Source organism: Corvus moneduloides, chromosome 13, assembly GCF_009650955.1.
Source record: "Corvus moneduloides isolate bCorMon1 chromosome 13, bCorMon1.pri, whole genome shotgun sequence".
NCBI lineage: Eukaryota > Metazoa > Chordata > Aves > Passeriformes > Corvidae > Corvus > Corvus moneduloides.
In genome coordinates, this window is record NC_045488.1 from 1 (window position 1) to 17507 (window position 17507).

The following is a 17507-nucleotide window of genomic DNA, read 5'->3' on the forward strand; positions in this document are numbered from 1 at the left end:
TGCTATCAAATTCACTGCACATCTGCTGCTTAAGTCTTTGTTAAAAATCTATCTTATATTGCATCCCAAAAGAGTGGAATTTCTGAAATGAATGCACATTTTTTCATTCAAGCATTGCATAAACGGGTTATTAGATTACAAAATGTAACTTGAGAATGTTTGCTATAGTATGACAAACCAAGGAAATGCTTATTTCAATTTTAGAAATGAGCTACTGACACTAATTGGCAAACTTGTCCAGGAGGGTACAACTTACACATGCCATTCACTGGTATTTTCTTCTGAAAGTTAAGATTTATAACACATTAAAAATGAGCACAAAAGTAATTCATGAATAATTGAACTTTTTTCTCCAGGCTGTTATGCCTTGTAGAGAATATTTAAGGAGTCTCCCAGGATATTATTTCTAGTTACATGTAAGTGAAAAATACATCCACAAGTCCTGATATTAATGTATGAGAACATCAGCAAACACTTCAGATGACCTACAAAATAATTTAGTATCCATGCATTTTACCTCTTCAGTTCATATAAACCAAAGAACAGAGCAAACAGGTGCCCATATGAGTCAGCCCATGACAATTTTAACTGGATAATAGATGGGTTTATCCATGGTAACCACAGATTTGGTTACAAAGTGGACCAACATCACTGTAGGTGTTCTGAATTTATATTAGGACCAATAGTTCGCTTCCTTAGTTTCTGAAAAACTTGCACAAGCTAATGTACATGTGAGCCAGCACAGGATCCATGGATGCATTTTGGAGATCTGTGTCTATTTCCCTGGAGGAAAAGCTAGTGCCATGTTTCCCTGTACAGACATATCCATTTTGGGCTTTCTGGAAGACAGATGTGGTAGCTGCACAATACAACTCTTTTTTTAAAAAGTCCACTCTTGCTTTGCAAAATTACTATACTACTGAGTCAGTCTGGAACTAAACCTGTCAACTGTGTGCAAGTGTGCTCTCAGGAGAGATGATGACAGAAATACCTGAACATTCTCATAACTGATTCTAGGTAAGGAAATCTCCAGTATAGCAAACCTAATGCTGGTAATGTTTTTTTATTTTGTGCTGCTCTTTTCCTGACACATTCCTTGTAGTGCAGCGTATTTTAATAAGCACCTACTCATCTAATAAGTTCCATAAAGAGGTCGTGTTCAGTTCTCATGCTGGCATATCACTGTGTCATGCATCAATGAAAAAAATACTGATAAGATTCTTGTAAACTGGAACATCTGTAAACTTTAGTTGTGTGTATGGGGCACTTCAGCTGCTTTTAGGAATTGCAGTTCCAGTAAGTGTAATTTTTTCCATCGTTGATGACACTTGGGGTGGGAGGGAATATCTCCTTAGGGGTGATGCTGTAATGAATGCACTTCCACAGGCCTGCAGCAACAGACATTGTTAACTGCAACCACAATGCAAACTGTATGGAGCTGTTCCATCTCAACGGTACAAATCACGAGATGGGGACCCCCTTAAGAAGAACATCCGTAAGCAACAGCACTGAGGAATGAAAAATAAAATCTGCCCAGATGTTATTTGTATAACCAAGAAAAGAGAGAGATAGTTTTAAAAGCTATTACATGGAATGCATAAATATAGGCAAAAGAACTTGTTGTGTGATGAAACCAGCCACAGACCTGGTGACACTGTATCTGGCACATAACCTAATTGCAGGCAGCAGTTCTTTTAGAGAAAAATGTATAAAGAAACATAATAGGAAGGACTATAATCCAAGGTACTTTCCTCCCAGGCCTTGACAAAACCAATCATGTTTGATTTGGAATCATGTTTGATTTCCTGCTCATTTTTCCAGCAATTTCTAGAGAAAGCTGAGAAGATTTTCTTCAAGTAACAAATAAAACTCATAATGATGATTTACTAAGCAGAAATATCTACATGACACTAAAGACAGAATGTCATTTAACAAACTGGAACAGAATCTTGTTCACTATAGAATCCTTTTTTCTTTTTAACCTATGAGGTAATAACATCACTCTGAGTTTCCATGTAATTTTTGATATAAATTAGTTGCTAAAAAAGGATAAATATTCAGATAATCAAATTGATATTTTGTTCAACTCTGATTTTCCTGATTTAGGTACAAAATCTCAGAGCAATTTTTTTTTCAATAGCAGTTTCCAATATTTTTTTGTAAAAACATATAGTTAAGCTGCTTGAAGTATTCTAATAAGATGGTTTTAAAGTATATTTTGAATCTTTATGAACAAGAACTTCAAGGAAATTAGTCTGTAAAAAATGAACAAATTGACTAGATACACATAAATATATTTACCTAAAAAAGACTTGTCTAGTTTTCAGACTTTATACATAATTTTTCAGGGAATAATAACTACTAAAAAGAATATTTATGTGAAGCAAATTAATTACATCACAACCAGCTGGTTTGACTGACATAGAAACTATTTCCCTACAGATTTTTAAACAGAAATGATTGAGACTAAGCATATGGGATTTGTGTTTGGATTAACTGCAAATTTTCCCATCAAAACTCAGCTGTTATTTTCAACCATTGTGACATAATTTCATATTATTTGCAATAATTACTTACCAATCTTTCTAGAGACTACCAGCTGCAATCTATTTCCTTCAGAACTGCTGTTTCAGAAAACCTGCTATTTCCAAACTTGCAGTCATATAACTGGGAAGGGTAATTGGGAACACAAACTGAATACAGCTAGTGGAAGAAAAGCTCCTGTAAGGAATGGTATGGATGGGGCACGAATTGGTATTCCTCCCTCTGAATCTGTGGAAACATTACACTGCATAGATGCGCCAGTGTTTTGGATAAAAGTAGAAGTTTATGTGCCTGATCCCAGTGGAATTTCCCCACAATACAGGAGTGGTTGCTATGCCACTGCCTCTTTTAATGTGGGTATTATGCTTGTAGTGCTCTGGATCCCTGTAGTGCTGAAAGAAACGTGAAGCCTCTGATTGTATGAATGTAACATAGCGTACAGGCCACAAATGAAGAAAAAATTTGACTCAAAGTTCAAAACTGATTTAGAAGAAAACATTCCATTCTACTAGAATCTCATCCCAGGATTCTTGTACTCTGCTAAAGGCAATGAAGTCACTGACAATGAAGTTATTAACTGAAATAGAGAGTAGAACAGAACTAATTGATAATTATATATAATTTACATTGATTTTTATAATGTGAAATACTACTGACTTTTCTGAGAGGGCTCTTTGTGTCAAGATAAATATAATAAACCAAAACCTGAAAAACTTCTGTCACTACCTCATTTTTGGATTACACTTATCTCTAAATCACATCTAACCCCCCTTCCAATCCTCCTTTAAAAAATATGTTGTATCTTTCACAACAGACCCTGGTTCTGAAGAATATGATTGAAATTTCAAATACTTCATACTGATGTTTCAACATCTATTCAAATTAATAAAAAAAAAAAGTAATAAAAGTAATAAAAGAACAAAGGTAATGCTAATATAGGAATCTAATTTATATTGATTAGGCTTTCATAAACCTCTAATATGTATAAAAATTACAAAATAAAGAGAGCCTATATGCCCCCCATCCTTGGAAGTCCTCGAGTCAGGCTGGATTGGGCCCTGAGCAATCTGGTCTAGTGGGTGGCATCCCTGTCCACGGCTTGGGGCTTGGAACTAGATGGCCTAAGTTCCCTTCCAACTCAAACCATTCCACAATTTTATGATTTGATAGTATAATGCTTGAATCTGAGATGGAAAACAGAATAAAGGTAACAAAGAGCACTTTGATAGCATTGGAACTTAACTAATGAATACTCAGCTTTGCATCTTCAATGTAATCTTTGTGACAGATTTCTTCCATTTACTTATTGCTTAGTTTTTTTTAAAAAAAGTGCCTTTCCATGAACCTGATGCTCTGCTCTTTACCTCGTCCCAAGTGTGCACAGTGAGCATAAAACCTTATCAAACAGGCATCTTTGCATTTTATAAGCAATTAGCAGAATAAAGTACAAAGCAGGAAGAATCCAGCAGGAAGATAAATACGAAGCTGCACTTAAATAATTACCTGTTTTGTACCTGGCTCTGCCTGCAAAAGCAAAACCACGGAGGTGTTCTCTAATTCTTACCCAGCAAATTGCACTTAAGCTTATTAAAAGATAATGTGGAAACAAGCAGTTTTAATGGATTCATCCTATTCTCCTGGAGGCGAAGCAGTATCAAATATTTAGTTTAGAACAAATGCACTTGACCGTAAGAGGAAATTTACCTCAGCATCTATAGGAGAAAAAGACACAAGTGAATCTCCATTAGTGGAACAGTCCTGAAAGTAAAAGACTGAGTCTTAAACCTAAGAAAACAGAGATTAGGAGAAGAACAGCTACTGTGTGAGGAAAGCTTTAAAGGAGTGTCTTTATGGGCAAGATTAAAAATAGCATACAGGTTGCTTGTAATTTTTAATTTTCTTTAACTCAAATATTTTATTCAAGTTGATAAAGAAATATATTTCATTTCAAGAAAGCTGTTATTAGTTACTGTTTCTCAATGAAAGAAGTCCAAAATGTAACTGGATTCATTGTGTGATTAGCTCACAGAACGCAGGAAGAGGTGCAGCACCTACATTCCACTGCTCCTGTGTGAGAATTATGCAGCTCCACTCTGACAGAGATAGGGGGAAGAAACTCCTCAAGCAAACAAAAGGATGAAAGTTTTCCCCAACCAGCAGATGCAGAACTGCACTAAACAATGCAGGTCCTTCAAGGGACTGTCTTGAGAGGAAAAAAGTCACATTTTTGCTCAGAGGTTTTATTTGTTTGCGTTTTCATTTGTTTTTCTTCCCCAGCCATAAAATTAGATCAGACAAAAGATATAACTCCAGCTTTTGTAAAAATGTGGAATGAAATAAAGTGGTATCATCTTACTGGTAAAGAACCGTAATCAAGGACAAGAAGAAAGAAGCAGCAAAATATTCTTCTGGGTTGAGATACCTATAAACTCTGAAGGAAGTCTTGCCTGCCCCTGCTGCTACAGGTGATATACAGCCCATCCAGCTGAACAGAACACTTCTCCCTTCAACTCACTGGTGTGTGGAAAGGACAGGGTCATGTGAGCTGTAAATAACCCATAATTATTAATCAATGTAAGTTTCATTTAAAACCATTTATGCTCATACTCTATCCAGCATGGCGGTACAAGTATAGGTTGACTAACAAAAAACTGCCTTTGTCACAACTACGTAATGTTCAGGAAAAGTTTATGCACATGTTTTTTACAATAAGTGATTGCCTGAGTAGGACCTAACAATAGTGTTTAAGAACAAGAGTATTATTCATTGGTTAAAAAAAAAAGTAAGGACAGAGCTATCATTATTAAATATATGGGACAATATACACTGCTAGTATTGAGTGAAAAGTTTAAGACTGAGCAATGAAGTCAGACATTCACTGATGCACTACATATAGAGAAGCTTAACTTACTAAGGTCACTGTAGATTTGTACTGTGGTACTACTCATTGTTCTGATGATGGTTTAATGTGTAAAATCCAAGAAACCGGGTTAGAGAACAAGGAAATTCTAGATATAACTGTCCCAAGTGCAAGGTTGTGCCATACCAGAGATCTCTGAGGTAGTTCCAAGTAAGAAGACACATTGCTACAGTGCAATCCAAACCCATGAAGTATTAACTCAGCCCCTGGGAGCAGTTTTGCCCACTTCATCTGTCTTAATTACTGGGTCTAATTAACTCTAAAAAAATAGTGCCTTTTGGCATGGCTATGGTGCTTTTTAGGCAAGCCTGGAGATCTCTGCTTTGCCCTCGATAGATGGATTCTCACACTTGCAAAGCTCAGCCCCTCAAGACGTAGAGCATGTAGCTACTGTTATTAACATCCCTGTCTGTTATGGTGACCAAAGAACAGTTCTAACTCCCCTCCTCCTGCAATCATGTCAGCATTCTGTCTTATCTGCCAAAGGAAGGTTTAACTCCAACTGTAATCTCCTTGTCTTTGCCTCTACAGACTCTCTGAATTGCCATGAGACCACAGAGGACTCTTAATTCCTCAGGTGTCTGAAAAGATAAGCATGGAATACATTTGTTGAAAAGTGCCAATGCAGAAATACAACCGACTAAAATAAAAAGGATTCATACTTTGATAGTGATGAAACCTTGCATTCTTGTGGATGCTGCCTTCTTGTCCTTTCCAAAACCTCAGTCTCACCTTCCTTCACCTCTGCAGCCTCCCTCTAAGCCAAGACTATATCTTAAGGGGAACTTTGTAAATTGTAAATTTGGAGTGAAAATAGACTTGAAATCTGCCACCAAATGGCATGACCTTTCTCTGGGCAGCATAAGCCTTTTTGGTTCTTTTTCTATGCTGTCTCTGTGCTTAGCATCTACTCATGGACCTGCCTCTTCTCTTTCAAATCCCTTTATTGGTTTCTGTCATGGAAGAACTATCTGTCAGAGAAACAGGAAAATACTATCTGCTTAAGCACGGAAGACAACAGCAAACTTGGAAAGCAAGCCTACACTAAATGCATAAAATGGTGGAATGACTCTCTCCTTTTCCTATTTTTGTAAGGCTTTCAGAATCTTAGCTTGGCAGCATGGAGACTGTCTATTGCTGTATTTACACAGCAGCAAACTAATTTATGGCCTGATTCTGGTCTTGACTTCTGGCCACTACCAGAATTAGATTATCATAATAACAGCAATTAGGATGTTCTCTTTCTAACAGACTGGACAGCTTCAGACATTTGATCTGACCTATTTGAAAGTTGGAGATATGAAAGATATGAAAAAAGACATTTCTGAGGACAAAGACTAAAAAAAGATACTTTGCATGTCTAATTTCAGCTTATTACTCTCTCAATCTTTTAACTTATGCATCTTCATACTTGTAAAGGAAAAGACTTCCTACCATATGAAGTCAGTAATAAATCTTAAGCGCTGCTGGTGAAATTTTCTCTCTGTCTTCATTCATTTGTGGGATAAATATGGAAAAATCGGGGGATCAGACAGTACAAAAATACTACCATCCTGTAAGATCAGATGATTGTGTAAACCAAATGCCAAACAACAATCTATAATGTATCAAGCAAAACACTGATGCTTCATGAATAACCTGCAAAGAAGAAAAAAAACCCAAAGAGACCAAATCTAATGAAGACAATTCTCAAAGAGAAACATGTGATACCTTCTTCACGCAAAATCTATACATTAAAATAATCCATTAAGTCAGAAAAAAAAATATAACTGGTGTGAACTCAATTTGTTAAAGTTTGCCTAAAACTTTCAACACTATGCAAAGACTAAATATTTCAATTAACTTAGATTGGAAGAAAATCTAGAATGAAATTATGAACTCAATACCAGATTTTAGTACAATTTTGTTTCCAAGGCATGTCAGCTTGGCACAGTGTAGCCCTGATCTTGGCAGCTGTGGAGACCTGAACTGTGCTTTGCGATGTCCTTTCCTCCCTCATCAAAAATCCGAGCCGATCCCCAATGCCAATTTGCTGCCTTGGTACTCACAGAGACCTGGATTTGCTCTTCTCTAGCCAAAGGCCACTGCCATGGCAGCTGCTGTCGTCTCTGACTTCTCCATGTCACAGCAGCAGCCTCCTGGTTGGCAAGGACCAAAGGAGAAGAGAAGGCAGAGGGCGTGTGGTGCCTGCTGGTGCCCCTCACAGGGCTGCTGGGTTGTTCTGCAAGAGGAGGTGGGCAGAGGACACTGTTTGAGCAGCAGTTCTGCAGTGCACACATCCCCCGAGCAGATCCAGGAGGAATTCAGCTGTACAGGGAGAGGAGAAAGCCTGAGCAGCCATTCTGAACTGCGCTCAGGAAAAAGGGAAAAGGAATGGAAAGTTGGATGCTCCCGTATTTGCTGTCTTCCTATTTCCTGAATTTAAACTGATGGGTCTGGCTGGATATATTTGTGAATACATAAAGTGGGTAAAACCAGAAAGAGGGCCTCGGATGAGCTAATCTAATCTTTTTTATCACATGAGCAATCCTTTTGCAAACAATTCTGGACCAGTTCATTGCTTCTTGATTGGATGCAGAAAGGAATCAACTTTGTAACACAAAAGATTCTGTTTCAGGAGATTAATACTAAATTGGAGTAGGGAAAGATTGCAATCACAGCCCTGGACACTAGGTATGAACAGATGGTAGCCTATGTTAATAACTTGGAAGGCGAGAGTAGCATAGCAGAATGCAATGCATTTTAATGAACTCCATTAAAACCATGAGGACCAACTGCGAACATATTTAAGGGCTTGCTTTTAATCTTACAGAATTTAAAGAAAAAAAACTTATTTCCATCAAAAACTGAGTTAAACCCAGTTTGTAGAATATCTATGGAAATAATTAATAATTCAAATCCCAGCAAAGCTGGGTAGAGGATCAGCACACTGATCTATATTTTGTGACTAGATTTATTGAGGTTCCTGTTTAGCAATGAAATAATAGAAGGTGAAATTGTGTATATTTATAATAATTTATACTAATTTCAAATTCCCTTAATTATTATTTATATGCAGGAATGGTTTCACTAATGATTCTGGGAGCAGCTTAGAATTCCTAATGCCAACAATGGCATTTCCTCTCCTCAGAAGGTCAGTATCCTCAGCAACACAGAAATGAGACCACATTCAGGGACTGGTCTGAAACATAAAAAGTTAAATGCCTTCTATATCTCTCTCTGCAGAATAAGAATTAATATTAACATTAATATTTATTTTAAAGTCCTGATTCAACCCAACCATCCACACATCAATATATTGTATAATTAACTCTTTCTTAAGAGCTTCTTGTTCTACTTTTTACAGCTAAGACACAAACCATGGCTTGATCTGAAGCTGCCTTTTGAGTGATCAGTGTGCTCTGCTTAACACTCATAATTGAGTGATGTTTTGTGAATGATCTTGTTGCAGTACAGAACGTTTACAGTTCAGTGGCTAAAGCACTACAAGCTCTGTGTGCTCAGGGATGTCTGTGTGCAGAGCGTAACTACACACTCAAGGTTATGAAGTCATGGCAGTTGGTGGCTATTAGAAAACCTTAGTAATCTATGCTAACTATCTGTAAGGGAATCACAACACTGAGTTACTGAAGAGCAATTTTCTGGTAGCTGTTCCTGACTCACAGCCTCTCCAGATAGAAGGTTATTTCACTGATGGAACTGGGAATATGCTTTAATCCAAAACAGTGGCTTTCACTTAGTCTTCATGTTTCTCAGCTCTTGGAAGCTTTTGCCTTCACTGATCACTCCTAAAGGATGATGTCCTGCCTGACACCCCTCCTCAAACTTGTACTTCTGATTCACTCTGACATGACTACAGAACATCACTTTGAAACAACAGTTGCAATAAATCTTCTCCTACCCACATCTAAGATGTCTCATGTCTTCTGTTGTTGTTGTACATATTTTAATTACCTTCCTTCCTTTCTCCTCTTTTTCCTCTGCTGTTCTTAGTATGGAAGTTCCACATTCAAATAACACAATTAAGAAAATAAAGTAACACAACAGCAGATGAACAAAACAGGTTTTCCATCAATAGCCGTTCTAGCCACTCATCTTTTCTCTTTCTTTATCATCATAAAAATCCACAATGACATCAAAGCACCACCACACTGATATTATCGCATTAGACATTCTGGAGAGTAATACAGAAGTGAATCTTCAAATATTTGGGTTTTTTAATCCTTTATGCCTGCTGAATTGCATTGTTATTTAAATCCAACCTCATACGTTTTTTCTCACCCCTTTCAGACTTGCTCTGTAGTTAGTAGCAGACTTGACTAAAGACAATGCCAGTTTCATGCAGGTATTTTCACTTGGTTTGCTGCAATAACCATATTTTATTGTGTGTTTGAAGCCATTAGTTGGAAACAGTCTGCTATACAGCAAAACCCTGTGTATTTTAACAATGGTTAACCACAGCAATATCTTAAAGAGATAAAATGAAACTGCATTTGATTCTGCGGGAACTGAAGTGAATACACCCTGCCTTTTGAACACAAAAAGATTTAATTATAAGTGTGTGCTTTCTCCATAATTTCATTCTGCAAATGTTCCTTATGGGCAAGTTAGCAATTTTCAGCTATTGAGAAAAATTGGAGTGTCTACAATGCTCTCTAGCAAGCACATGTGTGCCTCTTTGGACAGTGAAGATTTTTATCAGGTCTAAGAAGCAGCATTTCAAATCACAGTTCTTTCTTCCACAGATAACTTCATATATTCACAGAACAATGATTTAGTTCCTTATAACCCTTCTTTTTCACTAACTTATGAAGCATCTTAAACAAGTACACCAGAAAGCTCTAACCGCACACAGAAATCTGGTGCCAGGTATCACTTACAGTGAAAATCAGTCTTGGTGAACTCACTAGTGTAATTAATAGTTTGTTCTAATTACCTTCCAGAGCATATTTCATGTCTTGGGCAAACAGAGTCCACATGATTTCAGCACTGATTTTTCCCATGTTCAGCTCTTGAGGGAACCTGCAATCAATCACATTACAACAGTTCACCTGCTGCTAGGAACTACGCTTACAGCTGCACAGCAAAAAGGCAAATAATTCCACAACATAATTCCCCTAGTATGCAATTACTGTATTTTATGTTTTGCAACAATTATATAACCCATCCAAGCTTTAAATAAAAACTTCCCCAATGTGAGGGGCCTGGGTAAATAATTAGTTAAATGTTGCACAAATTCCCCTCATATGACATTTTAAATCAAGAGATATTAATCTATCTTGCAGATGATTCTGCAACTTGAGATAAATCAGATGGCTTATGAAGAATATGAAACAGTTGGCTCAGATGTTTAGCAGCTACAGGTTTTCCTTAATTCCCTTGTGACACTGCTGTCTGTGAAGCTATACTGGTTTATATACTCATAGAATCCAATTCACTGAAGACTTCCACCTTGACATATAGATAAAACATTAAAGAATGTAACAAGTAGTGAAATGCAGATTTTGATTCAAAATCTTAGTTTTGGTCTTATGCTTCATGTCATCTTTGAAAAACAGTCCTTTTTAGATACTTTCTGCTGTTACCAATTAAGTACTTTTACACAACTTTTTCACAGATCCCAGCTGCTTCTCATTCTAAGTAAAAGAAAGGCTTTAATCTTTGAGTTACTATTTTCGCTGTTATCAACTAGCAAAAGCTGGCATTTTAGTGATCAACACTGTGTTTTACATCACATTTTTTGTCTTAAAAAAAGGGCTGTCTTTAATGCAGATGTGGGACTGACATTAATATGAGCCATTCTCAGGGCACAGAAGCAGAGCCAGGCAGGTCAGGCAGCTGAAGAGCAGAAAGTAGAGTACAGAACCTCCCAGTGGGGTAAAGCAGTTGTTTATAGCACAGGGTGCAGTGAGAGCCACAGAAATACACCCACAGTTCACAAGGAATACAGAAAAGAAGGGAATATATTCATGAGGAAATACACAGAGCTGTGTGGCTTTTGTGTTGAGTTTATTACACTTTCTACGAGCAGAGAATTTGATCCAAAGTGTTTTGACCTTTTATTAAAGCACTAATAAAACTCAAAAAATATTCTCTAATAATTTTTGTAAAAATGTAAGAATTTTTAAAGGTCTTGTTGACATAGAAAGAATGGGAATTACGTGCAACTTTAAAGTGGTAGCAGTATGATCTAAGTAATGTATTCCTTTTAGAGACCTATTTGACCCTGATCATATCTGCAAAGAAGAAGTACTTAAACAGCTCATTAGCTCTGCCACTTTAATAGGGAGCAGTTGCTAGCTCACTTCACTGAGCCTTCTTTATGCTAATGGCTTCTCAATTAAAGAACTTGGTATTAATTTAAATAATACCAAACCCGACAAAATTAATTTCTGTTCAAAAGCTGAAATGTATTTCAGCTGTCTTAATTTCTTTACTTCCAGTCCACCCTGAGCTCTCCCTTAGCACCAGACTCGAACTTTGACAGTGTTGCTCTGAGGAAGTATTTAACAGCTAATTTAATATTGACACTTTCTTTTGACCATATTGCAAAGCTGGCCATAAGGCAAGGCTGGATCTGATAAGAACACACTTGCTTGATTAGTGATTAATATATATGTCGGTGCATTTTAAAATTGGGAAAGCATATGCACACACAAACTGCCATTTTCAATGTTGTTTAAATTACTGTAGTTCAACATATCCCACCTGGCGTCACTTAGGTGAAATCTAAAATTGATGGTAGTTTTTATACTTCTAACAGATTGGTGGGCAATGCACAGCTGTCAGTCATGGGCATCATGTAACTACCAGAGGTATCCTTGCAGTTTACTATATGTGAGAAGCTGACATAGTTAATGCACAACAGAAGCCCACAGCACATTCCACCTGCTAAAGATAAATGGTAACAGAAGCAGCTGTCTTTTTAAAGGGAAGAGATAATCAAAGGTCAAATACTAAAGCATCTATATAAGTATGGTATTTTTTATTATTTGTACTTTATCACCTTATTTTTAGGTAAAAAGACCTTTTCAAACTACTTCAGAATTTGATCCCTAAGCAGCAAAATACCAGAGAAATTTCCCATGCAAATCTCTACACATCACATTTTCTAATCTTTGTAAAAGCCATGTATTTTCACATTTCTCAGTGAAGCAAAAGGACAACCAGGAGAGCACTGTTAGTCATTTAGCTTGCTCTTGCTACAGTTATTTCTGCCCCATAGGCCATAATTTTCTCAATTTCTATGTCGTTCTTGGAACTATATAAAATCTCAGTTTATCCAGAGGAGTTATGTTGCCCGTACAGGACCATATCCATGTATTTCCAAAAATACTAAATTGCATATACAAGACAGCCACTTATAAATGTCTTCTCTCTATTGATTTTAATTAAGCAAAAATTAAGTGAAAACAGTTCTCACTGGCTATTTCTAACACTGGGCTATATATAAAACCACAGATCAATGGAATGAAATTGAACTCGACTTAAAACAAAATGAAAAGAATCAATGTATAAGCAAAACATAAATAACCCCCCAAAGCATTTATCCTAGACAATACTGGGTGTTTTTAGCTCAACCCAAAACTCGGAAAATTCTATCACGACAATTAAAAATGCTTTTTCTTTATTTGTGATGCCAAATCTCCAGTCTGCTACACCTTGAGAATATCAAAGTCTCTGAACATCAGATGGACTTTCTCAGAGTAGCTCATTTTCCATACTTGGTTGCTTCAATCTCATCCAGGTGCTAATTCGCACCAGTCCTAGGGAGAGAATACATTCATTTTTGTGCTGTGCATGCAGCAAGAGTTTAGACCACACCATCTGTGGATGACTGCCCATGGCCACTGATTCACTAACCCTTAAGATGAAAGTTCTATCTGATTTTGGAAAATATGTGTTCTATTAAAACTGTGAGCTGAGAGTTCATTTATTCTTACATTTTGTGCTCTATCCTCCATCTATCCAAAGCTTATTTTTACTCAAAGTAACATTCCATTCCCTGAAGAAAAAATAATGGGCAAGACAGATACTTTATAAAGCCTATATAACTAATCTGGTCTGTCAGTGTATGATGCATTGTTACAGGACAAGACGACAGTGGGTATTGTGAAGAAATGAGAACAGCTTTGTTACACACATAATGGTCAGAATTTCAATGAAAGACATGATATTCATATGCTTCCACAGAATAAAGCGTAATTGATAATGGGGAATATCACTGGATCAAGACACAAACTACATCAGATACACTTTCCATCATCAAAGAAACATTCTAAAGTTAGGCTGACATAGTCCAATCCATGATACAGTGTACTCTGATTTTTTCACTTCCTTCCATATTTTTTTTTCCACTGACCTATGTTTCATAACTCACTGATACGTAGGTCACAATTATGCTGTTTCGACAATATAAGTTACTATCCCCAACTTCTCAGAGACACTAAACATCCTAGCTCCTGAAGCGTGAGGAAATCTGCTTCTGCAGATTTCATGTGTTTGTCCTTTCCATACTGTGTGGAACACAATGTGATCACAAAGAAAACAGATCCTTACATTGCAAAGATCTAAGGATCAGTAAAGAACAAATTTAAAAGTCCCACTAGAGCTGTCTCAATTCTTATATTTTTACTATAATGACAACTTGACTGTTCTGAGTATATGTGCAAAAAAAAAAAGGTGCAGAAGCCCAAATTTTGATCTTGCTTTCAAAATACAGAAGCATATTTGACTTGAAGATTTTGTCCTTAATTTGATGTTTCTTTTATTAGAATAAATATTTTATTTTATTTTGATAGCAATTTCTCCTGTTTCACAGCACATACAGTGCATATTTAGAAGTGCTAGGAAGTCCTAGATTTGCTTGTGAATCAGGTTTCAAACACATTTTACATTGTTTAACTATCAGAATGAGAATTTTACAACTTAAATACCAGACCGTTTATCTCTCAAACTTGTCAAGTTTCTCAAGTCATACAGGAACTGCAGGTTCACCACACTCACACTGGGGGGTCTGGTATGGTCTGTCAGCAGATGCAATGCTCGCTGAGGCCATCATGTCATGTTTCATCTGGATTCATGATCTGATACAGTTCAAACTACTCCATCACAGCATAATTTTTGCCTCTAAGGTAGATATAAAAATAGGGTTTCCAAAACTGGCTGAGGGTTAGAATTCTCAGCAATATTACACAATTGTGAAAACTTCTATCAGAATGTTCTCCTGGGGATCTTTGGTTACCTCATTTCTAAAATAGGATTCAAATGGATGCAGGCCTGAGAAGTCCACTGAGACACTGCATTGCCATATATTTCTGATAAGGAGTCATATTTTTGCAGTATTCTTGTGTATTCAATTTATGTTTCCCATTCATCCATTTTAACCCATTTTCTTTTCTGGGGTAAGCCGGGGGGAAGAGGCTGTCTCTTTTCTTCTCAACAGTTTTTACACACTGCTTTTGTGTTAGGAGCAGCTCGTCTTTTTAAAAAACGTATCCAAAGCCAATCTGAGCAGTTTTTCAAGTCTTTTTTCCACCCACAGCCTCTTCATTTTTTACTTCTGATGTCTCCTGCTACTAGAAGACATGTTATTCCCTGTGTTCACTCTCTCACGAAACAACAGCAAAAACAAGAGAGAAGTCAGAGAGACAAGCTCTCTCCTTTAATCTGTCCCAATTCTGTCCACTCCTGATTCTCTTTTCACATCTTACACAATCATTCATCTGTACTTTAGGGAACCTACTAATCCCCTTAGAAGAACTCTGTTCTTTATGCCTTTACTTTCTCCCTCACATTTGTATCAAAATACAGCTACAATAATTTTTAGGATAATTAACCCGCAATTACACTTGTTTAATCTCAATGAAGACACTGAAATGAATCACATATATGTATTTGTCACAATTAGATATTTTACAGTGAGTGTATTATTTATAACGCCTGTCAGACAAAAAGTTGAGCTTTCATTAATAGAGAAACTTCACAATATGTTATAAAAATGGATTAAACAGGAAAAGTGTTTTCTTTCCCCTATAGGATAAGAACTTATTCCTTAATAAGGTCAGTGCAACAGATGATTGAACAAAGAAATGCTTATTATCCAGGACTGAAATAATGCTTCATTTATTTCAGTAAAGTAAAGGAAGGAGTCAGAAGTCAATGAAATATCTTTCAGCTTCTGGTTATCACCAGGAGGTTTCTTTGTTACTTTTACTGTAGGGCCATAAATAGAATGGTGCCTTTTATCAGCAGACAAGCGTATCTCAATGTGCAGAGTGCCTTTTAGTATCTACCCTGTTTTGGCTGAAAAAAACAGACTGCTCCTGCTCCCCTTCAGAGCATTCAATTAAATGCAACTACAGAAACCTCTATTAATTGTTTAGTCATAATACAGATGTAAGTTACAATGTTAACTTTTGCATAAGTCATCACAGCTAGACTGTGCCCAGATTTTCTGCAATCTCTCTGTAAAATGGCTCCAAAGAGCTAAAGCATTTCCCTAGGGCCTCATCACGTCACATTTCAATTAGTGTGAGGTCTCTTTCTCCAGCTGTAATACGTGAAACATGTTTCTTTGCACTCTTTCTATATATTTCATGTTCAAACTCCAGAACCACTTTTTTTTCTGTGTTTATCGATTGTTTCTCTCCTTTCTATTCATGTATCAACCTCAAGTTATTTGACTTGTCTTGGTTATTGATTGTACCTCCCTCATCTGCTACATCTTCAATTCTGAGAACTCAAATTCCATCTCCAGGATACTGCTCTCCACTTTATACATTTTCAAGTCAGTCTGGCTAGCCAATCAAAAATTTGGAGAGGGTCTCTTTGTGAAGTTCATTATTTTTTTACAATTACATGCCTAAAAATCATACCTAAAAGAGTCTCAGCATGATTTGAATACCATGTGTGCCAAGCTACTCTCATATCATCAATACCATCACACTGAAAATTCCCTTCACTGAAATTTCACTGACATTTCCCTTCTATCCATTTAGCTCTTACATAATATTTTGCTACTTAAATTTTTGGGATGACTCATATACCACGTCTTTAATGCTCCTAAACCAAAAGATTCTCTTTCCATTAACAGAGAACTAAATTTTTATCAAACTATGTCAATGTTACATTCTGTATAAAAATCTCTAGCTAGATTCTATTTAAAATACAACTTTTGATTCAGGTGTATTTCTTATCCTTATTTTAATAAATCCATGATTCTTAATTTTTATGGGGAAAGTAATTACTCACTGGTTCAAGATTGGTGTATATGCTGTTTTATCTTCATCTATAATGGTGACCATCAGAGTAATAAGCTGTGCCCAGAAATCCAAATTCTTTGTTGTTGGTCCCTGTTCTTCTTTAGGAACTTCTTGTTTCTTACTCTGTTGAAACAAGATTGAAAATATTTTTATTAGTGAAATGCTATGGGGCTTCCACCTACAGATTATTACTTGATTGGGAAGAGTGATCTATCTTTAGAATCTTTAGAAATTTTGGACCAAGACTGGCTAACCAACAGAGCAGAACGTATGAAAAACTGTACTTAGCTGTGCACAAATATTAAGAAACATAGTGCAAAGATTGTCAGGTCAGCAAAGAAGATCAATACAGACTTGGTTTTTAGTGCATGCCCACACTTTAATCAGATGCATTAATAAATTCTTTGCTGTGTTGAGATTCACTGCAGGTAGAATTGCCTGTTGAGGCAGAACTTTTATACCCTACACAATAAAGACTGAAAAAAAACCAATGCTAAGGAGTGTTTAATATTTTGGTTTGAATTATACACTTAAGGTATTCAGCCTAACAGCTGCTATAATGTATGTTCTAAATGAAGAAGCAGTTGAATTTCCCTTTATTTTATTGAGAATTTTAGTATCTTTAATGTGACTAAAATGTGCATTTACAGATAGACTTCATCTCTACTGTTTTTATTTATGAATGCTGAGTCTACAATTTACTAGACAAAAGTATTTTGCATTCCTTTTCTTGGCAGAAAGATCAGATTCCTTATCACTGTCCAATAAATAACTTCATT

At 36.4% G+C, this 17507-nt stretch overlaps 1 protein-coding gene and 1 long non-coding RNA gene across 4 annotated transcripts in view; one reads left to right on the top strand and one right to left on the bottom strand.

The window, feature by feature from the left end:
• Positions 1-4926: 4926 nt before the first annotated feature.
• Positions 4927-17507, bottom strand: part of UNC13C (unc-13 homolog C) — a 405035-nt gene continuing 392454 nt past the window's right edge. For 2 of the 3 annotated variants that reach the window (XM_032123409.1, XM_032123408.1), the window contains 3 exons: positions 16718-16851; positions 10401-10486; positions 4927-5089 (listed from right to left, as the gene is read on the bottom strand). In XM_032123409.1, coding sequence (XP_031979300.1) covers positions 5004-5089; positions 10401-10486; positions 16718-16851 — 306 coding nt within the window. In that variant the 3' untranslated portion in view covers positions 4927-5003. The remainder of the gene's footprint in view (positions 5090-10400; positions 10487-16717; positions 16852-17507) is intronic. The other variant, XM_032123410.1, reaches the window with a different exon arrangement.
• LOC116450703 lies at positions 5032-9370 on the top strand. Its single transcript, XR_004242922.1, has 2 exons — positions 5032-5118; positions 5996-9370. It is a non-coding gene; the product is annotated as an uncharacterized LOC116450703 (long non-coding RNA).